The sequence below is a fragment of the Truncatella angustata genome (assembly GCF_020726525.1).
Source record: "Truncatella angustata strain MPI-SDFR-AT-0073 chromosome Unknown BKA67scaffold_14, whole genome shotgun sequence".
In the NCBI taxonomy this organism is placed as follows: Eukaryota; Fungi; Ascomycota; class Sordariomycetes; order Amphisphaeriales; family Sporocadaceae; genus Truncatella; species Truncatella angustata.
The window spans coordinates 46,375-71,685 of record NW_025763394.1 but is presented as its reverse complement, the minus strand read 5'-3'; the positions used below and the strand labels follow the sequence as shown (position 1 = coordinate 71,685).

Here is a 25,311-nt window from a genome sequence, read left to right as displayed (position 1 = left end):
GAGACCCAAATAATTATGCAGCCATGAAAAGAAGAAGAAAAAGAAATAAGGAAAACCCGTCAACCCCCTCTCCGCCCCTCCAGTTTCCTTGTGAACAATTTATCATTCATCGAAGTATACAAAGCCATCTCCACGCTTATAACTTGCTTTAAACACGGAGCCGGTCCCAATCAGAGCACGGAGAGTTGTATTATGTGCCCTGGTTTCCGGACTCAACTGGAATGGTCTCATAGTATGGGCGAGACAACTCGCTAGCACATCTTTGCCGCTGGTTGAGATCCGGTCACCATTCAAGGGTCTTTCCCAAAACCTTCTGTGCTAGTTACTCGTTGATTTTAGGTTTTGCGCTACAGGACTTTGACCGTCACAAATAACGGCCTCCAAGATTCTCGGCCACTTTTGCGAAAGCGCTACACTACAGCAAACGTTACAGTACACTAATAGTCGCCGAAAAGTGTCCATCGGGGCGGAAACCTACAAAGGAAAAGTAACTTGGTACCAAATGTTCAGCATGCTAGTAGACCACTCCTACAAAGGTCGGGCACTTTACCATTTGTTAACTCGTTGCACAACGGAATCCATGGATGCGGGCTCGAGTTGAATAATTCCCGAGTGGGAGAAAAGAAATGTCCTCTGGGGTTGACGCAATAGCACTCAGGTTCATATATCTATTTGACATCACAGGTGCTGTGTAGAAGCAAGACATCAAGTAAACCACTCCAGGTACTAGCACTAGTATTGCTGTTGTGGATCACACAGTGAGGTTTGCAGCAAACATGGATTTCGTGCTACCACCACGCCAGCTATTTTTCACCTCGCGCAGCTACCACTATTCTTATATTCACATCACAGGCGCCTCGAACCGTGGGACACTTCTCCTCATCCATGGCTTTCCCTCCCACATCGATGACTGGATCCACCAGATCCGCTATTTTGAGTCTAGAGGCTACGGCCTTCTGGTGCCCGATATGCTAGGTTACGGTGAAAGTAGCGCCCCCGCTGAAGCGGACGCGTATCGTCTGAAGCTCATCAGCCAAGATCTGGCAGAACTGCTTGATCACGCCCAGCTAGAGCAGGTGGTAGGCGTAGGTCACGACTGGGGCGTCACCATCCTCTCGCGTCTCGCTATTTACCACCCCCGGCGCCTCAAAGCTCTGGCGCTCCTGGGAATTGGCGCACCAAAGCCAGGCACAACTTTCGACCTGGATGGCATCAACAGCATGGCCAAGGAAGCCACTGGATCGGAGATGTTGGGCTATGTCACATATATCAGTCGCGACCCAGAATCTCATCAGATGATGGAGGAGCACGCCGAGTCCGTTATGGAGATAATGTTTGCATCCGATTCGCAGAGCTGGGGTCTTCACCTTCACCCATCTGGTGGGTTCAAGTCATTTGTGGAGGGAGGGTTTCGCCAACCCGTTGGCACGTGGTTCGTTGAAGAGCTTCGCAGGCGACATTTGGAGGCTTTTCGTCGACCCAACGGATATCGAGGGCCATCATGCTATTACAAGATGCTGGACCTGAACCTATCAGTATCTGATGAGGTAGAATTTGCAAATTTCATAATCGAGCAGCCGGTTATCCTAATACTTCCGACACAAGCTGACGCTTCAAATCAAGCACAAGAGCAGATGCTTTCTGTGTGGGCATCAGACGTTGTCACACTTCGGGTAAATTCAGGTCATTGGATTCACTTGGAACGAGGCGATGAGACGAGCCAGGCTCTTGAGCGGTTACTTTGAAGTACATCAGAACCTCGCATCGTGAGCCCAATGGGAATATATATCACAGGTCTGTTCCAAAATGAAATTCGATTTAAACACTGAGGGGATTGATTTGTTGAGATGCCTTGTTTCTCCCAGTCTTCAGCTGAACTTTAGCCTCATTGACTGATAGGATTTTCGAAGACGCCTTGAAAAGTCCCGGGTCACCATTTTCTTCCAACCTGGCAGAAGCTCGTTTGCTTTGTTCAGCTCAGGCAGCACCCGCTCTTCCCAGAAACTGCAGAACACTGTTAGATACTGTATTAGTCTAGACTAGTCCGATATACGCTCAGCGTCCCACACCGCATGGGTATCGCAATCGCAATGTGTTTGGGTTTGATGGGGCAAATCAGCCTCAGAAGAGGTATTACAGAGAATTTCACGTAAGGCTTCTTCAAACCCCTCGTAGGGAATATATCACGGTCGGGATGCTCGGGGTTGAATGACCTTGTGTCGGAGAATTTACCTTGGCTCCAAGAAGCTTCTCAGGCTGCCTGCTAGACAGCCCCACGTACTATGGTGTCTTTAAAGGCCTTTGCAGCAACTTTGCCGGATGTTGGGTACCCCTCAAGCTGGCCGGAAAGAAGAGAGAAAGTCCTTTGGGCGGCATACTGGCTGTCGCCAATTCGTCACATATAGCTATCGATTTCACGCCTCGTGCCCCTTCACTGTGCAGTTTCAATACTGACTGTGGATTCTGAACTTAGCAGAAGTCCAGGCGGAACCAGGAGTGTATCTTCCGCAGTCAGTTCAAAGTCGGAACGGGCAGACACTTGTTGTACTGTGTATATAATAGGTCTCGCAGCGTTCAGAAAGGTGATGAAACCCGAGAGCTTAACGCACATTCGAGGATGTGCCCCGGATTAGCTAAGACCTCGTCCAATATGTGCAGGATTCATGGATATAGACGGGCAATATTTTCCCGCACCCGCCTGGGCTGACAGACATTCAATCATGCTGGAACAGTGTAAGTGGTAGTGAGACGAAGTCGAAGGGAAGGCCAAACTAGTATACGCAAACTAGATGACTTTAACGAGATGACCTATCACAGCAACCCGATGACAAACGCTTGGATGCAACACCATCTATATCCTACATCATGCGCTCTTGATGCATTTCCTTCTGGTTGTAAGTTCAAGAGCGTCACAGTAGTTAGATTGTATTCCATGCTTCGTGAGGGTTGAAGTCTTTCATACAAATCTAGCGCACATATTTTGTACAAGCCACTCGATCTGGTAATATCTTAGAATGTGTATTCAAGAGTTATGGCTAGGGTCGATTAGATTCTCTATGATGGCACAGTTGCACGCACATGAATTGTAAACAGATCTCAGTTGCCTGTATATTGGAGCCATTACGTGCTTGGGTAGTCTTTGAGTCAGTGGCAAATTACTCTTTCTTCGATGACTCTCCCGGGCTTTTGTTAGGGATGATGTATTAATGGATTCTGGTAACAAGTTTCCTCATAGAAGCACAAGACAGCCCAGCAGAAGGAGCCTGCCAATATTCAGTTAAGTCAAACGAGGGAACAACATGCTCCAACTCCACAACATCTATACACTAATAATATGTACCTCTAGGCATTACGATTCCATGTAGAAATAAGGCGGAATAAGAGCAGACCCGACACCATTCACGGACTCATGGGCTAACATAAAAGTCACGGAGCTGGTCCTGCTCAAACTGAGAATGGAAGAGCATCTGGACCTGGCGCTTTGCATGAGGTATGAGCATCTGACCCAACTGTCCATCAACTTACTGTCGAGCGTACACTTTTTCATGAAAGCATTTCCGGCCGGACTATCATTAATAAGCTCCCTTATCAAGCTGGTTGTGAGGAAGACAATCATACCATAGTTTCTTATCAGGCTGCGTCTCCTACTGAATCCAATCACTCGGCTCCCTGACATCAACAGGCAACGCCCTCCACCGACTTTCCCAGACCCTGCCGTCCTTGACGACAGCTAATAGGTGCTTCTGTGGCGTCGCCAGGACCGTGATGTCCTCCAGCGGATCGACATTCAATACCAGCAGATCTGCCGCAAACCCGTCTCTTATCTGGCCCAGAAACTCTTCCTGGCCCAGCATCTCGGCGGGATTGACCGTCGCTGCCCTCAGGACCTCGACATTTCCCAGCGCTCTCCTCCGAATCGCGAACTCCCCGCTCTGCTCGGCCGTCAGCGGGCCCAGGAGGTCGCTGCCATAGCACATCTTGACGCCGGCATCGCGCGCGATGCGCAGGCTCTCGAGCCCCTTCTCCAGGACCTCCCTGTTCTTGGCGGCGTTCTCAGGCGGGAGGAAGCCCGCGTACTTGTCGGCGTCGGCCATGGCCTCGTAGGTGACGAGGGTGGGGGTGAGCCAGACGCCGCGCTCGGCCATGAGGCGGGCGGCGTCGGCGTCGACGAGGTTGCCGTGCTCGATGCCGCGGACGCCGGCGGACACGGCGTGCCGTATCGCGCGCGGCGTGTACGCGTGCGCCGTGACAAAGGTGCCGTAGGACTCGGCGACCTCGACGATGGCCCGGATCTCCGCCGACGTGAACTGCGTATTACTGAGCCGGTCGCTCGGGCTCGCGACGCCTCCGCCCACCATGATCTTGACGAAGTCGGCGCCGGTGCGGAGCTGCTCCCGCGCCGCCCGGATGCACTCGTCCACGCCGTCGACCACGACGCTGAGGCCGCCGCAGCATGAGGGCGCGGATTTGTTGTGCGGGCCCCGGCGGTCGCCATGTCCGCCGGTCTGGCTCAGTGCCCGGTTGGCGATGAACAGCCGCGGGCCCGGGAACACGTTGTCGGCGATGGCCTCCTTGAGGGCCAGCGTCGCACCGCCGCAGTCGCGCAAGCTTGTGAAGCCGCGCTTCAGGCTCTGGCTGGCCACGTAGGGCTGTCGGAAATGGCTCACGGCCGCATCGTCGCCCATGCTGCCGTCCAGGGACGCCGAGCCCGGAACCGCCGTGAGATGCACGTGCGCGTCTATGAGACCCGGACAGAGATACAGCCCGGTGCAGTCTATGATGGTACTTCCCTCTTCGACCTCGACCTCGACCAGTGGCGATGGTCCGTGAGAGTATTTGACATACACGATCAGCCCATCGGAGATCTTGACCCAGGCGTTACGGATGAGGCTGCCTGCAACAGGATCAACCACGGTGGCGTTGGTGAAGACGTATGACTTCCGAGGGGGAAGTTTCCACGGCTTGATAAGCTTCTCCGGGTCCGCATCCAGTTGCTTTTCTAGTGATATATCATCACTGGTAGCGTCCATGCGGCCGCGATCAGCCAAGCCAATTTTGAGCAGCGTCATTAAGCCGCGTCAAACGTATCTGCCTATGATGTCACGTACTGTGTGCTTGAGCGACGCCCTTGCACTCGAGTATGGCACTATTCAATATGGACTCGTAGCAGATCGATGGTACGGACTGTGCAAAAAAAAACGGCTGGAGCTACCAGGGCGGGCAAGTCGATTATAAGTAGCACCCGAAGGCACGGCACTCACTCTCGGGTTATAAGTTATAGTTATCGGACTAAGTCCCCGCAGAGCTCCGCTGGCGGCGCTAAATCTGACAGCTAACCGATCCCGGTCAGGGGTCAGATAGCCGTCCTGGAATGGTGCATACTCGTACGTTCTTAGCGAGTGGGAGCATCATGAAGCTGAGAACCTAGTCTACGTGATTATAAGTGTATAAACTATAGCTCCGTACGCACGAACTAGGCCGACGCTACCGACGCCTGTCGCCATCGTCCAAATTAGCGATCAAAGGTTGTCCTCAAAAGCGATATAAAGTGTACCAACATATGCGCACAAGTCGATCAAATAGACAATTATCTATTATATAATATAGTTGTCCACGAAGAAGCCTAATACAGAGTGGGTATGATTTCCGATCTGACGCCGTACAAATGCATTCACCAAGTCAAATACGCTGTGCGCACATGTTTCCACATTCCACCTTGACGTAGAATATTCTCGGACTCGTCCCTAAAAACCTCCTTGTGTCCGTTTTGTTTCATGTCATCGTTACCAAGATCTTCCGTTCAGAAGGATTCATAGCCCAGCTCCGCGCCATGAGCACGAAGTATGCCCAAGGCAGCGATCGAGTTGCCCGGAATCGGCATCTTTCTCCATCCGACACTGTCATATGCGTTGGCATCTGCTGGTCTACCGGGGATCCCGTTTGAGCAATGTGTGGCTCTTTCCCCACGTTTGGAATCCCGACGTATTGGTGTCTTTATGGCTCTGATCTTACTACTCCTATGGTCGATTGAAACCTTGCTTCGCCTGGTTACTATTAGTTTGGTTTTGGTTCCGAAAACGAAATGAAACTTGCCTTCATTTGCTCAATTCTGGCCTTGAGCTGGCTGGTTACTTCAGCGGCGCGCTTCCAGCTCTCGACACCATTGCTGGGGCCACTACCCGTGGCCGAAGCCGTACCCGAAGCCGGCGCAGTGTATCCTGCAGCATCATCCATTGGAGTGCTTCGGAAGCCTCTCGCAGGGCTCCCTCTGCCGCTTGATCCACTGGCATATCTCAGTTCTGGGCTCATCATCTTATTCCTTGTATAGGTGGGTGGCGGGTCGCCATTCTCCTTTTCTTCGGACATCGTGCTGGTAAAACTTGATCTTGTGGCTCTGCCACCAGCGAAGCCACCACCATCACGGTAAATGCCCATATCGTCATGCGTCGGACTGCCTATACCTGGGCTCGTGATACTATTATTTGCGCCGGCAGCCTCGGCCTGACTGAGAGCCCTCTTGAGGCGCTCAAGTTCGCGTCGTAGTCGTTCGTTGGTCTGCTCAGCTGCCTCGGCATCGCTTCTCGCCCTTACAAGCTGGGTCTCCTTGGCTTTGATGCTCAGTACATCCCTTGTATGATCCTCGATAAGCTGTGCATTTTGATTCTTAAGCTCCTGGATCTCCGATGCTAGCTTTTGCCTTTCCTGTCGCATCTCATCGGCCTGTCTTAACAACCGTTCATTTGCATTGCGAAGCTCCTCAAGCTCGGCACGCTCCATTGCCGAGAAACCGCTAGAGGGAGGAGGAGACGTCGGCATTGGGGGCGCTGCTACGGGCGCGGCAGGCTTTGCCAGAGACCGCCCGGCCAGGCCACCCCTGCCAAGACCGATTCTGGGCCGCGGCGGTGGCGATTCTTGGACCAGCTCTTCATCTTCCACTGGGTCTGGCGGCGGGGCAGCGGTTCTTCGAGGAGAAGCAAGTCCACCTGGACCCGCGAGTCGTCCCCGAGGAGCTTTCAAGCCAGCAACCCCAGATGGCCTGGGAGCACCAAGTCGAGCTGGTGTCTTTGCAGTGGGTTGAGGCGCAAGCGGTGCCGGTTCTGGGGACGCCACTCTGGCAGCAGGCGGAGCCGCCTTCTTGACCCCAGCTGGCGCTTTTCTGACGAGCTTTTTCGGTCCACCGGGGGGAGCGCGGGCCGCAGGTGCAGGTGCAGGTTTGGGCTTGGGCTTGGGCTTCTCTTTAGCCTTGACTTCGGCGGTTTCGAAAAATTCCTTGATCTTGTTCTTGCGAATATCGTCCAGCCCCTCGAGGTGTGGGTTCATGGCTCGTTCACCTACGATCTTCATGATGGTGCCCAGCACTTCTGCACCACCTGAACGTAGGCCCTCGCTTGATTCGGATAGCAACTTCTTGCCAAACTCGACTAGAGTAGTGATTTCCTGTTTGCTTGGCACGTCTCGTGTTGTGCGTAAGCAGCGGACGAGAAATTTCATGGTGCCCTCCTTGACCTGAGGGTTCTTGTGGACAAGGCAAGTAGTAATATCTTCCATGCACTCGGTCAGGCTGGTAGCGAGAAAGACTTGGTCGAGGGCGGCACCAAGAGCATCGGAGACGGATGCTTTCTTTTCCTTCAAGCGTTCCATAATGGGTGCCATGACGGTAGACCTGTACTTGCCGTAGCTCTGCCGCAAACCCTTGGCTAAGACCTCAATACATTGGGCTGCCTGTGTGACGACGGCAATGTTGGCATCTTTCATGGACTTGGATAATCCGCGATTGATCTCCCCGTAGTCGCCGTCCTTGATCCTGGGCACGTTGAGCACGGCGTATAGAGCTTCCAGGGCTTCTTTTCGATCTTTCCATTTCGAAGAGGCGAGGTTGTCATGGAAGTTGGCAGGAACCTTGGATAAGAGCTCTTGAGGCTCGGCAAGGTCAAAAACATCCACCTCGCCGGCTTCTTCCAGGTCGTCTCCCTCATCATACTCTTCTTCGCCTCCGGCACCGGCGGCCGGGGCACGGGCGGCAGCTTCTTGTTGAGAGCGCAGCAGTCTCTCCTGTTTCGGGGGGGCCTCAGCCTTGACCTTGTCGAATTGTGCTTCGAGATCCGTCTGTTGTGTGGGCTTCAGGTCGCCCCAGAACATGGGCTTCATGGCATCCCTGAGCCAGCGGTAGAATTCGACGGCGAGGTTGGTGGCCTCGGCTCTGACATTCTTGTCGGCATGGCCAAAGGCCTTGGGTAAGATCTTGAGGACGGGCTTTGGGTCGGCAATCTTGCAGCCATAGTTGTGGAAGATGGCGGTGAGAGCGGCCAAGGAGGCGGCGACGACCTTTGGCAGCTTAGCGGATAGCGCAGGCAGGATGTCTTCGATGACAGGTCCCGGGACATCGAGCTCGACCAATAATAATAATGCTTCGAGGGCAGATGCTTTCGTGGCGGGCCTCGTCGAGATGAGGGCCTTTTCGCAAATGGAAGTGACGACGTGATTCCGCGATCTAGTGCAGTTCTCCTTGCCACCAAACTTCAGAAAAGCACAGAAAGCAGCGATTCCGTCGGTCTGTGCAGCGACGTTGGAGTCGACGACAGCGGCCTTCCATAGACTAGGATCTTGGTTGAAGGGACGGAATGCAGGGTCGTATTCGTCGGGCGTGGCCTCAAAGAGCTTTGCTGCCTCTTCGTACGCGCTTTTCCGGACCTTCCAGACCTTGTGTACCCATCTGTCTTCGAGGGGCAGAGAGCTGTAGTCAGGCTCTCCTTCGGCCATGTTTTTGGTTGGGGCGGCGAGGGCGGTAGGGCGAGACTCGATGGACGGCAGCAAGGACAGGGAGGCTGGGCCGGTAGATCTGGTGTGTAGAGGGGACTCTGCTTGTGCTCTTGCTTCTGCTCTGGGCGATGCAGGAGAGACAGAGGCAGACGGCGTGAGCTGTTGTCGTTTCTGGCGTGGTCTGAACCTCCAGCTCTTGTGAAAGACTGTTGTTTCCTCGGTCTTGCCACGGCCGCTTGTTGTGGGGGAAGGAGATAGGGTATCAGCTAATTTCTGGATTAGTCTTTGTACAGATGGTCGGCGCAAGAGGTCGAAGGGCATCTTGACATGGGATTCGGAAGCATGCTTGAAGGAGAAGGAGAAGGAGAGTGAAGATGGAAATGGAAATGGAAACTGCAGGAGGAGAGACTATGCGACTCGTGGGAAGTGACGATGGGAGCAAGAAACCACGGCCGCGTTGCATCCTGTCTGCTCGTGAGGGCTCGGATCCGAAGGAGAAGGAGAAGGAGAGGGAGAGGCATGGACTACATGCAATGACATGCAATGCAATGCGCCGGAGGGGGTTTGGAGAGGAAGCGTGGATGAAATTCCGAGCAGGTGCACTTCAGTGGTGTGCAACTTCCCTCCTTCCTTTCATCCAGCTTATTCCATTCAGGACGACAGCCTGCGCGTTCGCCGTCGCCTTCGCCGTCGCCAACAATCGGGGACTGTTTTCCCTTGCCGGGTGAGGCGGTCATGAATCAGATATGCTGGGACGTACGGTGGATATTCTATTTGATTCTTGCCGAGCAGTATGCACAATGTAATGCGCTCAGCAGCTCAACTTGAAAAGCAATGGGGTAATTCCGGTAATGTGGTTATGCGCGCGCGTATGGTATGGTATGAGGTCGCGACTTGTGGGATGTTGGTATGTTGTGTGTGAACAGAGAACGCCAAACTCAAAACTAATTCTCAGAAATTCGCATTGCACAGTCCGAGTGATGATGTCGGTTTGTTTGGTGCCCTCGCTGCTCCGTACTTTCAGAAGCGACAGGGGTGTAGAGAATCGTCCAATGTGATTGCGGGCTCAGCACATACACACATGGGAAAAGTACACAGGGGGTCGCGTCGGGCAACGGCCTAACAAGCAAGCTAAGCTAAGCTAAGCTACCGAGTAAGTTACCAAGTATTGTAATAAGCACGAATCCGTGAAGCTGTCATGTCATGTTGGGTTGGCCGTGGGCATTGGAAGTAAGTACTTGAGGCTTGCTACTTCAAGGAGATGTTGATAACTGTGCATTGTCCTCACGGTGTGAGGAGAGGCAAGCGGACTAACACAAAACAAACAAACAAACAAACAAAAAACCTTTGGGACTGCGAACAAATTGAATTGACCAAACCTGAACCCAGCGGATTGCAGCCATAAGGGCCACCGTTGGGCTTCTCCCAGTGGAGATTTCAGAGGGGGGTCGGGGCGGGGTTGTATTACTCCAGTACGCATCCCGCACTAGAGGAGCAGATCAAGAAGAAGAAGAGGAAGACAGATTAAATCATATAGCAGTCATACGAGACCAGTTACCGACCAAGTTTACTCTCGACTACCGTGTACACATTCGAATACGTAGATTGATAGCTGTTGAGCATCTGATAAACATGGACGTTGTATTGTGCGCTCATCCCACCGTCGCGACAGCCCGCCTCGTCCCGCATGGTCAGTGTGTTGATGCAGTGACGCGACCGACATATGTCATATGCAGGGGACCCAGGGACGCAGGACGCAGAACGTAGAACGCAGGACGGGACGATGCTCATGTTCAGGGTTCAGACCAGCGCCCAATTGCCGTCAACGCCCAATTCGATCACGTGTATATCTCTTTCTCGTGGTGGTTGTACCAATGTAGTAGACCTGCTACCAGTAAGTCAAGTCAGTTACCATGGCCACAGGAACAGCCCACAACGCTCGAAGAGACGGGCATGATGCAGTAATGCATTTCGCATCAACAAACTCAGATGCGACAAAACAAAATGCCGCTTCGTGTAAGTTGCTTGTTCATGCCACCTGGTGTTAAAGGGCATTGTATATCAAACCCACAACGAAGGCTGTTTGGTCCCGAATCAAATGCTTGAAATACGAGTACTCTTCTGCAGGTACACCCTAGTCCCCAGAAGACCACACAACAGTATAGAAATGATCAAGTTGTGTTCAAGGCCCGCCCAAGCGCTGCATACACACTTACGGAGTGCTCTATTGTACCTATTGTAACTGTATGCGCTGCAACCCGCCAACTCTGGCTTGGAAACCCTTCTGGTTGATCTGTGCTCGTTAGTCGTCTGTTTGATCCGACTCAGACGGCGGCTCATTTGGGATTGCCGCTCCCGAACTTATACCCTTGAAACCCTTTCCCTGACCGTACCGTATGGGGCAGAGGTTCCTGACGTTGCGATCAGGTCTGGGATAAGTCGCAAGTCATAGCCATAGTTCACCCACATCTCCTCTCTCCTCTCCTCTCATCTCCTCTCCGGGGACCGGCCCCCCCAGCATATCCTGAAGTCCAAACTCAAAAGTTGCCAGCTCCAAGCGACAGCTCCAGCGACAGCTCCGAGTGCAACTCCCCAAGTCCAGCTCCTGACCGCCCACTCAAAACTCAAGGCTCAAGGCTCAACGCAAAAAAAAGAAAAGGCAGCCCGCTGGTCGCAATCAATTTCGCCCCGACGAGGCCCAACTCATGAGCACGCCCCCAATAGATTATTAGCAAGCATGAGCAGTCAAATATTGACGTCGCGCCAAGCTGACGAACTGTCCGTTCCCTCCCCTCCACTCATTTCTATTCTGCTCGTATGCCCCCATAGACGCGCAGGGCAGTGTAGTTGAGCTTTACTGATCATGTGGAACACGTCACAGGCACAAGGCCGTTGTCGCATACCTATCCTCAAACAACCTACCAAACGCCGCCGAAGCCCTAAGGCAGGAACTAAACCTGGGAGACAGCTTCGATGCTGCCACATCCAAGAGATATGAGGGGCTCCTCGAGAAGAAGTGGACGAGTGTCGTCCGCTTGCAGAAGAAGATAATGGACCTCGAAGCCCGAAATTCCAGTATACAAGCCGAGCTGGACAGTGCGACGCCCACCTCCCTCGCTCGACGGAATCAGGATCCCACCAGCTGGCTGCCCAGGTCCCCAGCCAGACACACCCTGCAGTCACACCGGGAGCCCATCACCTGTGTCGCCTTCCACCCCGTCTTTTCCTCATTGGCCTCCGGCTCCGAAGATTACACCATCAAGATCTGGGATTGGGAGCTGGGCGAGCTCGAGAGGACCATCAAGGGCCATACCAAGGCCGTCCTCGACGTCGACTTTGGCGGCCCCAGGGGAGGGACGCTGCTGGCCTCGTGCTCTAGCGACTTGACTATCAAGCTATGGGACCCCGCAGACGACTACAAGAACATAAAGACCCTACCTGGCCACGACCACAGCGTGAGCGCCGTCCGTTTCATCCCCTCAGGCGCGGCCGGGGCACCCTCCTCTAGTAACCTCTTGGTATCCGCATCCAGAGACAAGACGTTGAGAATCTGGGACGTGACGACCGGCTACTGCGTCAAGACGATCCGAGGTCATGCCGACTGGGTCCGGGATGTCTTCCCCTCCGTCGACGGCCGCTTCTTGTTGTCATGCGGAACCGACCAGACGGCACGGCTATGGGACGTATCGTTGGCCAATCCCGAAAGCAAGGTCACTCTGATCGGACACGAACACGTCATCGAATGCTGCACGATGGCGCCCCCGACCTCCTACCAGCATCTTGCCAAACTCGCCGGCCAAAAGACACCTTCCGCATCTAGCAGCGCAGAGTTCATGGCCACCGGGTCGAGAGACAAGACCATCAGGCTATGGGATGGGCGGGGCAACTGTTTCAAAACACTCGTCGGTCATGACAATTGGGTGCGGGCGTTGGTTTTTCATCCGGGCGGCAAGTATCTGCTCAGTGTGGCCGACGATAAGACGTTACGATGTTGGGATTTGAGTCAGGATGGCAAAGTGGTCAAGAAGCTCGATGATGCCCACGGTCACTTCATCTCATGCTTACGTTGGGCACCGGGTGTTGTTAAAGAGCCCGTAGTCAACGGGACTGGCGACGGCCAGAACGGCACGGTCAACAGCGCATCCAAGGCCGCCGCTGCGCCTGAAGTACAAATGCGGTGCGTTATCGCCACTGGTAGCGTCGACCTGAACGTCAGAATCTTTGCCAACTGAAACACCAATCTTTGGCAAGAGACAGAATACCACATCAAAGCCATGCCTCGTTCGTAGGGACAGGCCGCAGCGTGCGATACGTCGCCGCTGGTCGACTCGAGGCCCGCAGCGCCGTGTCGAGTCATCTACAAGTTCTTGTAGTGTCATGAGGCCAGACGCCAGGCCAGTAAGCAGCAACCACCCAAGCCTAGACGTTCCAAGACTGGATAACTTCTTCAGAGCTGCGGTGCCGGATAGTCTAAAGTCCGCCGGTGGTTCAACCTGGCCGCTGCATGCTTGGCTGTCTGCTAACGGGGTGGAAGAGAACTCGGCGAGTAGATACGCAAGAATAGATACCCGTTCATCAGCTTGAATTACACATCACTAATCAGGCTTTCACTATCTCTGTGCAGTGGTATATAACTCCGGCGTTCTTTCGGCAGTGATACAGATGGCGTTGAAATAATGATCAACTTCTATCTTACGCACCAGTATATGATGGGAAGAAACGCACAGTTTTGCCCAAGCATCAAAACGAAGAATTTTTTTTTTTTTTCCGATCATCTAACCTGGTCCACGAATGCGCAACGAAGCTCGTAATTAGGGGTTTATGAAGGCGTTGCTACATCTCGATCCGGTCACCATCAAGGTTGTTACAACGACTGAGTTTCGCTCAATGAGTTCCAATAGCATTTTAATATACACTGGAGGGCAGGACCCCGTATCGTCATCGCCAGCCAACTTTTTCCCTCTCTTCGTTAATAATCTAAAGAACCATGGGTGTGCTGCAAAAGTCATAACCAAGCCCGGGGGCAAATGTGCGGTACATTGCCTACAGCGATGCTCGTGGTAACTCAGGTGCAGATGTCTCTGGGATAGTGTGAAACCCCCAACCCCCAACCCCCCAAAATAAAATGAAAACCGAACCCCTTCCGGGAAAGGCATTCCCATAGACTTTTGGCATCGCCACTCCTCCGTCTCAATGATTCGGTGGAGGGCAATTGTCGGTATGCGGTGTGTAGCGGGTTCGGCTTCGAGGTTAGGAAGGTGTGATATGCCCAGCTCAAATATTTGTTTCCATTATTATGGTTCATACAAGCAATACTCTCGCAATAATTGCCGGCTTCGGCTTAGCTTTTGCGGCTATTGGTTGACTAAACGAATTTTGGTGAGGTTATAGCCCATATAGCCACATCATGGCAAGTGACGGCAAGGTAGCGTGCGTTCTTGGACACTTTTATGCCGCGAGAGGGGTGAGGTTGTTCTAATATCCTTCCTATACCCCTTCAGTGGTGGACAACTAAGGGTTATCAAGTTTGTCCTTTTCTTGTTACCTTTTCATACGAGATGTTTCCAATTCCGTACCAATTATATAAGTGGCATGCTCCGGCTGGTCCTGCTGCTTGAAACCAAAGGCTCGTTCCCGTGCCCGAAGACCGCTGTTATAGCTCACTTGTTGAGCCATAGCTGATCTATCGCATCCCAGTCGTAGCAACTGGCTCGTTGCTCTTGTTCTACGTTGCACACGAAACGATGTTGACACGACTTTCTTGACAGTGCGCGTAAAAGAGTTTCATCAAACAAGAAACACAAAAAAGCATGGGGGTTTCACCCACACGAAGTCAGCTGTGAGCACGGCCTGGAAGATGATGATTTACATCTCTCGTAGCATTCCTCGCCTATAACGTCGGTAGGTCGATTGGTGTTTAAGCATGTATAAGCTCGACTGATGCTGTTTGATGGGTTGATCTCCTTGATCATACGATGAATTACCAGCCTCTCTTGCGGTCTCAGCACATTCCGGAGTGGCCTCGCTCAGTATGCGTACGGCGATGCTTTAACTAGGAAGGAATGTCTTATGGCAAGTTCTTTGCTGATATTTAATGCGCGAATGGTTGCGTGATTCTCGTCTTTCTAAGCCTCCTTAACGGCTAGACTAAATGAAACCGAAACCTGCTTGTTCACTTTGCGCTGCTAGGTCACCGACATTGTGGTGTGTCTTGATCGTCGAAGACTTGAAGGAGGGCGTCTCGATAAGAACCGGGCAGAAAGTTGTCTTGAGGAGACACTGCAACTTTTCTTCGAAACACTCTTCATTTCGGCGTCCTGTGCAGGTTTGAGGCCACCCAGGAAGCGTCCAGAAGCATCCATAACTGTGAGGTTGACAAGCAGATACTCTCATAGCACAGTCTTGCCGGCCCTCGAATAATTTGTTGGCAGGACCATGGTGGGGGGTTTTTTTTTCCTTTTTTTTTTTTCTTTTGGTGCCGGAAGATCCTGGCGAGACGTGTAGTCTGTTGCTCTTTGGAAAAGGACAAGTCAGCATACGCCATGGCCAAACTATTTCTCAATTCCAACAATCATATTATCCTTCGGTATTCTTTGTGCGATATCTTCAAAACCGTGGCATACTCCTATCATGGGCACAATGTGCTCATCGAAAGCAGGGTCTACGCGAGGGACATATAGAGTAGGTCAGTTCAGGTCCACTTAGGTAAGACTGACTGCCAGATAGGATAAATCCCCTGGGCATGAGGTTCAGGTCTGAGAGCTTAGCGGTGCGTGGGGGCATTTCACTGTGGACCTACGCATGAGGGAACAAATACCCAGGGTGAGTACTATGTATGGTCTACATACGGATACAAGGCGCGCAATAATCAGGTCAGCAATTAGCGAGATCTTTGGAGCATCGGAGGGGTTATTAACCTACCAGAAATATTGTTTTAGGTTTAGCGAGGGGCAGCCGCAAGATAAGATACGTGCCTGCATGAAAAGCTTGGCATACCACCTTTAAGGCTCAGGCTAGTGCTACTAGTCTGTTGATTACAATAGGCATCGGTTTCATGCCTACATACCTACCGATCCGTACACATGCGAGGACGACTCCCTAATGAGGACGGCTGCAGTACATAAGGTTTTCATTTCGGCTTACCGTGAATATCATTACGGGGATTGGTCGCCATGTCTCCAAAGGCCGGAGCAATGGCCCATGATTCGAATATGCTTTGCAGTTTCCCTTACCGAGAGTTTATATGCACAACTGGACTCTTTCAAAATTAAATTGAAGTCATGCCATCTCTAGATAGTGTCAGTCCTAACTAAATGTATGGAGAAAATCGAATCATATGACTGGTTGTTCTGCAAAGACAACTTAAAATAATAACAAATTTACTCTCATATGCATGTCTGCGTATACATTCATGTATGGATTACTATCTGCCTTCCTCGCTGGTACAAATTTGTGTAAACTTCGATGCCAGATCCGGATCCTCCCTCCATCAACGTCAAGAATGAATCCAAATGCAGAAACAAACACAACCCAAAAAAACGCCTAGATCATCGCTCCTCCGATAGTATTATTCTTCGTCATCGTTTCGTATGCGCACATGATATATTGTCCAGCTGGTCTAGAACTAGAACAAGCTTATAGGGCGACAGCGAGGACAGCAGCACCACCGACAAGTGCTTGAATGCCGGCCATCAGCGTTGGCAAAGCTCCAGCGGCAGAGGAAGAGCTGCTGCTAGCGCTTGAGGAGCCTGCGCCAGTGCTGGTCCTGGTCGAGGTTGTGGTGCCAGTAGAAGTCTCGGTGGTACTGGAGCCGGTAGAGGTTCCTGTGGTTGTTGCGGTGCCTGTGCTGGTGGCGGTGGTCGTGTCCGATGATGTCTCCGATGATGCAGTTCCCGTTGACGTCTCCGACGATGCAGTTCCCGTTGACGAAACCGTGCTTGCAGTGGAGAAATAAGATCCGTACGCAGCGGTGTATTCACTGACGACACTCGATTGTAGGGATGCGGCCTCGGACTGGATGCTGGCATAGGCAGCGTTTTGTGCGGTGCCGGTGGCGGTCACCTCTGCCTGCTGGGAAGCAATGTAGGAATTCAGGCTGCTGAGCTTGCTCTGGTAGCTGCTGACGATCGCGGCAGCTTGGGAAGCCTGACCAACGCCAGGATCAGTCACTGCTTGTGCCTATCCGAGAATCGTTAGCAAACGGTATGTGTAAAGTAACGTAAAATTGTCAGTATAGCGTCAAACTTACAGCTACCAAAGAGCCAACGCAAGAGAGGATAAGAACGTTCAGCTGCATGATGACGGCGTCTGAAATGTCGAACAACTAAAAGTTTGGGTATCGAAGTTTTACGAGAGCAAAAATTAACTGAAAAATTATCCACGGCAACAACAAAGGAGTCTACAATTGGGAGTACGAAGCTTTTAAACTGGAACAAATCGCGTCAGCTTAACTATGACATCTTCATCCCGCCATTTGTGGCATGGCTGTCGCCAGGGTGATCCTGCACCTTAAGCGCCGCGTCAGCGGGTGGGTGCCGTGTATATCTGGAGCACTCTTCCAAAGTGGCCGCTCTGGTTGGTCGCTCGCTACCTTCTGGCCCACGAAAACAAAAGACCTGGGGTAATTCGGTTAACACTTGCCGGGCTGTACGGCGTCCATTCACATTCATCCCCTTAACGTACTACAGCATTCCTTGAGCAACGGTTTGGGGAACCGCAAGCCTCCTCCTTTATGCATATATCGTAAGGGGTATGTACTATGTGTTCTTGCCACATACGAAAGCCAAGTCAGTCTGCCATTGTGGCCAAGCCTCTCTGGCAACCGGTACGGAGTATATCTTGTCAAATTTAGTGATTGGACTGTTTTGATAAAAACTGGACCACAACCCGGAACTACGTGGTGCTACTACAGTAGTACTGCATAGGCTGTGGAGTGGGCCACTGCTGGTCGGCAGCCCTTTGTTAACTTAGCTGGCTTTTTGCCCTTCGTGATGGAGCTGGACTTCGTGTCCGCGTTGCAATACGAGGCTAGCCGCGTCATTCACTGTCCGAAATCAGCAGAGGCAAATTGCATGATTAGACAACATGTTGGAATCAACCCGGACACTGGGGCTAATGATGGTCATGCTGTCAATTTGCAAGCTTGCCATCATCTGCCCCGTTTCTTCCATTTCCCAAGGTGACTGACTGTTGACGCCATTACAAGGTCCACGAGCAAAGATCAAGCCCCTTCAATCATGTCCCCAAACTCTAAATAATCCCATGCAAATATTCAAATATGCTTGCAATAACAAAGAAATTTGTACTGAAGACCACCGCTGCGGCATAGATTCGAATATGCAATCAAAGTCGTGTACAATAAATAAATGCCACAACTATGTTGCCATGTAAACTGATCTAGTAGTGCCCTCTTCCTTGCTCAACACCCGCCAAGTTTCTTTCAACTTGATAAGTACCTGTTCGTTGAAGTGATCTTTTGCTACGCGAGCCTTGTCCTTCTCATTTGGTGTACTCTGCAGCAAACAGTTTTGTGATGCGGCATGGTAGCCAGGTAACTAATGACAAGCCTGAGCCATCGTTGTTTGGGACCTTCAAACATTACGGATGCATGATGCATGATGCATGTTTTAGAGCAATATGCGAGCTGCAACTGATAGACATGCACAGGCCAGTTGAGTCTGATATACGGGATTTAACGCACACGTTTACATTAAATACACTAGCGTGGACTGATCCTTCTGCTGCTGGTGCTCAATCGAATATGCTCGTAAACAGTTTTCGAATTAGCCTGGAAAAGGTCGGTTGCTTCGAGGAAAGCAAAAACAATTCCATTGACGATTAGAATATGCTTTCGACATGCAAGTGTCTCATGGATACTGGTCTTGGATAACAATGACTAGTAAATGATAACCATGTATCAAAGAAATTGGTGTATTTTGAGCAACCTAGCCACATATAACCACAAGGTCTAGTTTTGATTTCGTATCATAAAAGTTCTATATTGAAAAGAAATAGAAAGGAAGGAAAATGAGAGAGGAAGAAAATAATACAAGCTTGATTCCATCGCCGATGCTTGCTCCCCTTGTAGGAATTGGACAAGTTTATGAAACGTGCTCGCCTTTTGGCGTCCAAAGACAATCCAAGGCAAATAAGCTCAAATCCCAATTTCATATCATCGCTTGGGGGAATACATGGTGCAGAACATGACTCATACTAGGGACGAGGCCAGTTCCTGGAATGTACGCAAAGCAGTTGGTATCATCTTATCAAGTAACACTTAGAGATAGTATTTAACATGGTGGTTTGCCACGGGACTCGGTAGAGTGTAATGATTGTAATATTTCCTGTGAACTAATCAGTCATAGTTAACATATCTTTCACAATATCGACCGTTACTATGTACAAGAACAGACTACTGTAATAGATTAGCAGCGCCACTATTTGCTTAAAGTCAATATATATCGTCACGCTCCTAACAGTTCTTTCGCGCTAGGCGTATTAGACATACATGTATGTCCGCATAGCTAATGGCTCGAGTTCGAGAAGAGGCCTGTTTTGAGTGGCATGAGAAGACTGCTTTACGAGCTACTATCGACATGACTACGATAAAGATGGTTTAATAATAGGCAACTTCTGTTTAAGTACAACAGCCTTTAAGCGTAATAAAAAACAAGTATATAAATGGATATAAGTGTATAGCAAATAATGAGTTGCGCACCACTCTACGTCATTTCTCAATTCTAAGCTGATCACGAACCGTATAGTATAGCATTATATTAGCCATAGGTCTATATTATACTTATTCAAAGACTTCGATGAAGAAGAAGCCATGCCACCTTATAGTTAAAACGTGTACGTGGTTATCAGTTGAATTGCATGTTTGCGAAATTGCTTATAACCAAGGTTGCACCTACTCGTATAAGAACAAGATCATGTATCGCGAAGGGCGCGGCGTTATACATTACTGGTTTTGCACAAAGCTTGATGCACGATAATTAGACAAGATAAAAATCCGCCGCATCAATCCAAGACAGCGTTGCTGATAATGCTTTATCTAGAAGGATGCCAGTCACTGTCATCGCTTCACTTCAACATTCGATTCAACGGTGGTGAAGGCCTCGTAAATGTCACAACACCTACTCCAACTGCTTTAAATTTTGAAATATCCTCTTTTGTGAGCGATGTAGACATGGGTCGACCACGCAGAACGAGCGCAGGAAAGAGAAATATAAATGAGTGAAGACTAAAGACCCAAAAACCTTCAATCCCATGTTCACAACTTATCACATGGGAGATACATTCAAAATTGGCAAACAAATGAAAGGCAGCTTCGCAACTTGAGCCCCTAGGTAGGAAGTACTATGCAAAAATGATACACGCTACTAGTTAAAGGTCCGAAAGATTAACAAGATCTGGACTGATAATATTTAGGCACCGTTTGAGGAGGTAATTAGTCGGCTATGAGTCTTGTGGTGCCGGGGCTGCTATTGTTCAGCCGTCCCTGAACCGCTGTAATGAGCAAGCTTTATACATCCAAACGTCGGTCGACTAGTAGTGGTTCTACCATGGTTCTAACAGAATGGCAGTAGCCTAGCGTGGTGTCTTCATGCAGAAGGATAAAAAGAAGGGCACTCCATGGTCGCAGGATCATGTGGGAGGCAAAATATGATGAGAGGGGGATTCGAACCCCCGCCTATTACTAGACTGCAATACTCCCTAACTTTTGGGAGATAGGGAAGCTGGATAGCTTGAGTGCAGCGCCTTAGACCGCTCGGCCATCTCACCGATGAACTGTGTGATTCGATGAAGAAAATGGCGCATATTGTGTAAAATATAGTGAAGCATAGCGAGCGTCTTGGCACTCACAAACCCCACAGACTCCAAGAATCTTGTGGAGCAAGTGGAGAGGTTCAGAGTGTAGTCAAGAGCTGAAATGGTGTGGGGATCATCAAATGGTCTTCAAATAAATATTGTTAGGTCGCTGCGTTCCACCGTGTAGAGCAAGGGCCGAGAGTAATATGTCCCGCGAGGGCTGCTGCCGTAGATGGTCTCATGGGAGTAAATGTGCCAGGTCAAAGCCTTATTCTAACCTTAGACCTGAAATCAATCTGTGTGAGTTTAGTAGCGTCTAATGCAAATCTTTCCCACGTCCGAAGCCGCGAGAAACCACATGGTTGTTCGTTGGTTACCTCGGTTAATCATGGGCAATATATTTGCGTTTTATTGATAGATATGCTGGATTCTTAGATTGCAAAGCTTTATGTGTTGTGCTAAACTGTCATATTCGTGACCTCGGCACATACAACACTAAGATTACAACGGAATGTAAAGATGCTTGGCGATATATGACCATCTCAGCCGAGATTCGTGTCTTTGGCGCTGAATTGGTTCTCGCCCTTGAAAATACTCGCTCCCTAAAATTAAACTATAGAACACGTCTGAGCACAACGTAAATCACATCAGCTTTCCAATGAAATTGAGACGGCGCAGAAACGGGCGAGCCAGTAGGTCAGGGGTTAGTGCCCGCCTTGCCGCACGCTATCCGCACGCACTTGCTTGTGAAAGCAGGCTGGCAGGCAAGAAGAGGAATGATCCGTGGACAAAGCCATTCAGGATCTCCTTCGCTTCATAACATCAGGAATACGAGAAGAGGGTGCTCGAAAATGGACTAAGCCTGCAAACTCAGCCATCATCCGACCTCAATATAACGCTCAGTTGGGGCCTTCCGACAACGAGTGGTAACTCTGTAGTTGAATCAAGGCAGTGAATTTAATTCTTGTTAGTTCAAAGATTGCGCCCGATAAGCATGTCGCTGATGTCAGCATTTCGAGGCTGTCAGCTCCAATGCAAGTGAGCAATGCTCCATTCTGCTTTTGGCATCTTGCAAACGGCAACCGATTGATTGGTTCCATCCTGGTCTAAGCTTATCGTCTCCTCCACTTGCGAAGCACAATCTCGACGATATACTGATGGATCCGGATCGAGATCGGAGAATACGGCAGCCTCTGGATCCGAACAAAGCAGTATGTGGCTGTGTGGATTGCCTCTATGGATATAGGCTGATAGGTAATCCTATGAGCGATCAATGACGATTTACGGAGTTTGCTTTAAGTATAGAGACGGTCAAGGCACTGGCGGTTCCTTGCGCTAGGGCCGCCATTTCTGGGGAAAGCGGCCCCCTAAATTGGGATGCTGTTGGCTCTATGTATATGTAGTCCTTTTTCTGGGCGGTCAGCTCTTGGCACCAAGAACACATTTATTTGCATTAGCACGACCTGATTCAGCCACCATATCCGGTGTCCCACGGCGGCATGATGCGCTAAAGCCGAAGGCTGTGTCGGCTCATTTATCGTTACTGTGAAAACCCGTCCTATGGTTGCAGATTGACGACATACCTAATTTGAGATCCAAGTCATACTTGTGCGTCGTAAACAAGAAGTCCGAGGCATAAGCTGGGGAATTTCGTAGCTCTTATGCTCATCAAGTATGGTCAATCGCGGTGACCGCCCAACATCTCAAGCTAGCTTGTTATGCCTATTTGCATTTAGACTACGACACTGGATAGAAAATACGTGCACCGGGCTCATTACAAGGAGAGAAAACGATCAAAAAAACCTGCATCTAATAGAGCAATTCCTCAAAGCTACAATGATGATCATTCTTCCGCTAGCCTCAACACCTGCAGCACGGTTTGGCGATCTTCCGAAAGCTTCGAGCCATAAAAATGGCTAATCAATTAGTTCCCTTTGGGGCCGCCTAGTTGGGAATCAGCAACCTATACTATCCGTTGCAATGACAATGCCCATCTCGCATGGCTACACATGCCTACGCATAAAGGCACTCTAGACAGGCCAGGCACGCCAGGCCTGAACGATCGACACATAACATGACGATTAGAGTTGAAGACTTTGACCGAGCTAAAAAAAAAGGAATCGTAGAATAGCTCCTTCGTAATCGGATGGATACCGTCTAATCTTTTTTGGGCTAATTATACAGAAGACGTTGCGTAGAGGTCGCCGAAGATCGACGTTTCTTGGGGATACCGTGCACAGCAATTGTGACTCTAGGGCTGGTGATTGTGGCTGTTTGTTTTTGAAGACTTGTGCACACAGATACATCAATGCCTATAAGAGCAGCCAGAAACTGAGCCAGAAGATAGATTTACACAACCACCTGGCAATTATTGAAGTGCAACGATCCTCTTATTATTTCTTGTGACATGAACTCTTATTACCGGTACTAGTTGACGTCAACAACCGCAAACATGAGAACCAACACTTTCGCCCTCGCGGCCACATTGCTCATATCGGCAGCGGATGCCTTCCCGGCGATGGAACCAGATCAGTTTCAGAAGTACAACCAATATATGAAGAACAATGCTGAAGCCTGCCCTTACGCCGCAGCGACTGAAGCACAGGGACGGGGGGAGGAATGCCCCTTTGCCAAGGCCAAGCGTGCCAATGTCTTTGATCAGACCACACAACACATTCGCACTGATGGTGAATATGCGTTTGTCCCCCCGAACTTTGATTCTGGCGACCAGAGAGGTAAGTTGTCAGTATCCGCGAGTCCTTTTGCCACAGCATTGCTCATCTATTCTATAGGCCCTTGCCCAGGGCTCAATGCTCTTGCCAATCATGGATATTTGCCTCACAACGGCGTAGCAGATATGGCTACAATTATCGAAGCTACCAACGAGGTGTACGGCATGAGCCTCGACCTTGGTGGATTCCTCGCCGTCTATGGTACTGTGTTTGACGGCAACCCATTATCCACGAATCCCGGTTACTCTATTGGTGGGCCTACAAAAGATAATCAGAATATTCTCAACGGTCTTGGATTGTTGGGTACCCCATCGGGTCTCAGCGGTAGCCACAACAAGTATGAGTCTGATGTGAGTCCCACACGCGGCGATCTATACACTGAAGGCAACAACTTCCATGTTGTCAAGTCACGTTTCGTTGACTACTGGAATGCCCTTCCCGAGAATCTACCGGCAGATCAGCAATATACGGCTTTGGCCCCGTTCCATAAACAACGTTGGGACGAGTCCAAGAACACCAATCCCTACTTCTTCTACTCTCCTTTTGCCGGTATTCTTGTTTCGCCGGCTGGCTACTCATTCCCAAAAGCAATGATGGCCAATCACTCTGATGATTACCCCGACGGTTACTTGTCACGCGAGAACTTGGTAAGTTTCTTTGGTGTCCAAGGCACTACTCCGGACAACTTCGTAGTCAACCAAGGATGGGAGCGTATCCCAGACAATTGGTACAAGCGACCTCTTCTGGATGAGTACTCTATCCCGAAGTTCTTGGTTGATATCGTTGAGCACGCCTCTTACTATCCTCCACTGCTCTCGTTCGGTGGTAACACGGGCACGCCCGACTCGTTCTTCGGCATCGACATCTCAGACCTCACCGGAGGTGTGTTCAATGCTGCTACTTTACTAGAAGGCAACAATCTCGAATGTTTTGTGCTACAAATCATCCAGGCCACAGCTCCGGATGTTATTGGCAGCATGTTTTCGGATATTCAGAAGGCAATGGCGCCATTGACTGATAGGGTCGTCCAATTACTTGCTGGGAAATCCTGTCCACAACTCCAGACCGTCAACACTCAACTCTTTGAAAAGTATCCAGGATACACCGAAGCATATGGCAGTTATGCTGGGTTGTCGAGCGGCTCAGTATCTGGTATCGTCTCCGGTGTGGGCGGTGTTCTTGGCGGACTGGTTCCAAGTCCCTAAAGTTTTTTAACATTGCTTATCTCGCCTATAGTTTTATACTTTAGTGCTAATGTAAATGTTAATAGGAATGTGTAATGATAACTCTACTTGGCCAAATACATGTTCTCATCATGTTGTACTTTTTCAAGTAAAAGAGGAAAGAAAAACATCTTTCAAAGAAATGGCCAATGCTTTTGCTGAGGGTGGGAAAAGTCTTCCACTGATTATTGGAATTCTGGTTGCTGGAATATGATTGCTGGAACCTAACTGCTAAAGTCGGACCGGCCGAAACAAGCGGTCTTGGCCAATCAGTCGCAAATTGTAGCTGTGCCATATAGCTGCCTTCATCAGCCAGAGAGACTCTCGCTACATTATGCATGGGCTCCGCGGCCTACAGTCAAACCCAATCATCACTTTGGAGATTGCGAGCAGAGAAACTGCACCTCCGCACCAGAAGGGTCGGCCAACAGGATTTCTTCATATTATACGAATTGCGTGGCTCTGCCTCTAGACTGCACAGTCATCTCGTCGGTTAATCGATGCTGATGTGAACTGCTGTGGTATTAAATTTGCATCTCGATTGCTTCGACTGGAGCAGCGATCATTGGGTGTGAGAGCGAAATTGCGAGGTGATGCCATTCGTCTGTATGATTCGCATGGTAATCTAGCCAAGTGATGGGCTTGAATATCCATACGAGCTGATCATCCGTCGTGTCAATTCGCGTAAAGGACCGTCCAATCGGGCGTCAGAGTTGTCTTGGCCCAGCCGAATGGGCAAACAATGGCATGGTCTCGATCAAGTCGTCAATAGGTTGTGGCAATGG

At 50.3% G+C, this 25,311-nt stretch overlaps 7 protein-coding genes and 1 non-coding gene across 8 annotated transcripts; 3 read left to right on the top strand and 5 right to left on the bottom strand.

Annotated features, from left to right (window-relative positions):
- Positions 1-776: 776 nt before the first annotated feature.
- On the top strand, positions 777-1,745 carry BKA67DRAFT_528339 (Alpha/Beta hydrolase protein; the record flags this gene model as incomplete). The annotated part of the gene is made up of 2 exons (XM_046098938.1): positions 777-1,580; positions 1,632-1,745. 2 exons carry the CDS (start codon positions 777-779, stop codon positions 1,743-1,745), a joined length of 918 nt encoding a protein of 305 aa, XP_045950992.1.
- A 1,899-nt stretch (positions 1,746-3,644) lies between these two features.
- On the bottom strand, positions 3,645-5,030 carry BKA67DRAFT_528416 (amidohydrolase; the record flags this gene model as incomplete). Its single annotated transcript, XM_046098943.1, has 1 exon — positions 3,645-5,030. One exon carries the CDS (start codon positions 5,028-5,030, stop codon positions 3,645-3,647), a length of 1,386 nt encoding a protein of 461 aa, XP_045950991.1.
- Positions 5,031-6,054: 1,024 nt separating this feature from the next.
- On the bottom strand, positions 6,055-8,760 carry BKA67DRAFT_633008 (armadillo-type protein; the record flags this gene model as incomplete). Its single annotated transcript, XM_046105616.1, has 1 exon — positions 6,055-8,760. The coding sequence occupies one exon, from the start codon at positions 8,758-8,760 to the stop codon at positions 6,055-6,057; it is 2,706 nt and encodes a 901-aa protein (XP_045950990.1).
- A 2,737-nt stretch (positions 8,761-11,497) lies between these two features.
- Positions 11,498-12,992, top strand: BKA67DRAFT_528591 (WD domain-containing protein; the record flags this gene model as incomplete). Its single annotated transcript, XM_046098960.1, has 2 exons — positions 11,498-11,538; positions 11,642-12,992. 2 exons carry the CDS (start codon positions 11,498-11,500, stop codon positions 12,990-12,992), a joined length of 1,392 nt encoding a protein of 463 aa, XP_045950989.1.
- Positions 12,993-16,395: 3,403 nt separating this feature from the next.
- Positions 16,396-17,056, bottom strand: BKA67DRAFT_665300 (uncharacterized protein; the record flags this gene model as incomplete). The annotated part of the gene is made up of 2 exons (XM_046108533.1): positions 16,396-16,938; positions 17,009-17,056. 2 exons carry the CDS (start codon positions 17,054-17,056, stop codon positions 16,396-16,398), a joined length of 591 nt encoding a protein of 196 aa, XP_045950988.1.
- Positions 17,057-20,425: 3,369 nt separating this feature from the next.
- BKA67DRAFT_t195 lies at positions 20,426-20,544 on the bottom strand. Its single transcript has one exon. It is a non-coding gene; the product is annotated as a tRNA-Leu (tRNA).
- A 448-nt stretch (positions 20,545-20,992) lies between these two features.
- On the bottom strand, positions 20,993-22,013 carry BKA67DRAFT_587860 (uncharacterized protein). The gene is made up of 2 exons (XM_046104354.1): positions 21,839-22,013; positions 20,993-21,782 (listed from the first exon to the last, which is right to left on the bottom strand). Exon 2 carries the CDS (start codon positions 21,669-21,671, stop codon positions 21,471-21,473), a length of 201 nt encoding a protein of 66 aa, XP_045950987.1. The 5' UTR covers positions 21,672-21,782; positions 21,839-22,013; the 3' UTR covers positions 20,993-21,470.
- A 1,010-nt stretch (positions 22,014-23,023) lies between these two features.
- Positions 23,024-24,508, top strand: BKA67DRAFT_528472 (uncharacterized protein; the record flags this gene model as incomplete). The annotated part of the gene is made up of 2 exons (XM_046098947.1): positions 23,024-23,306; positions 23,364-24,508. 2 exons carry the CDS (start codon positions 23,024-23,026, stop codon positions 24,506-24,508), a joined length of 1,428 nt encoding a protein of 475 aa, XP_045950986.1.
- Between the last annotated feature and the right edge of the window lie 803 nt (positions 24,509-25,311).

Coding starts and splice junctions, on each gene's coding strand:
- BKA67DRAFT_587860 (XM_046104354.1), bottom strand. CDS start 21,671: ATGGAACCAATCAATCGGTTGCCGTTTGCAAGATGCCAAAAGCAGAAT.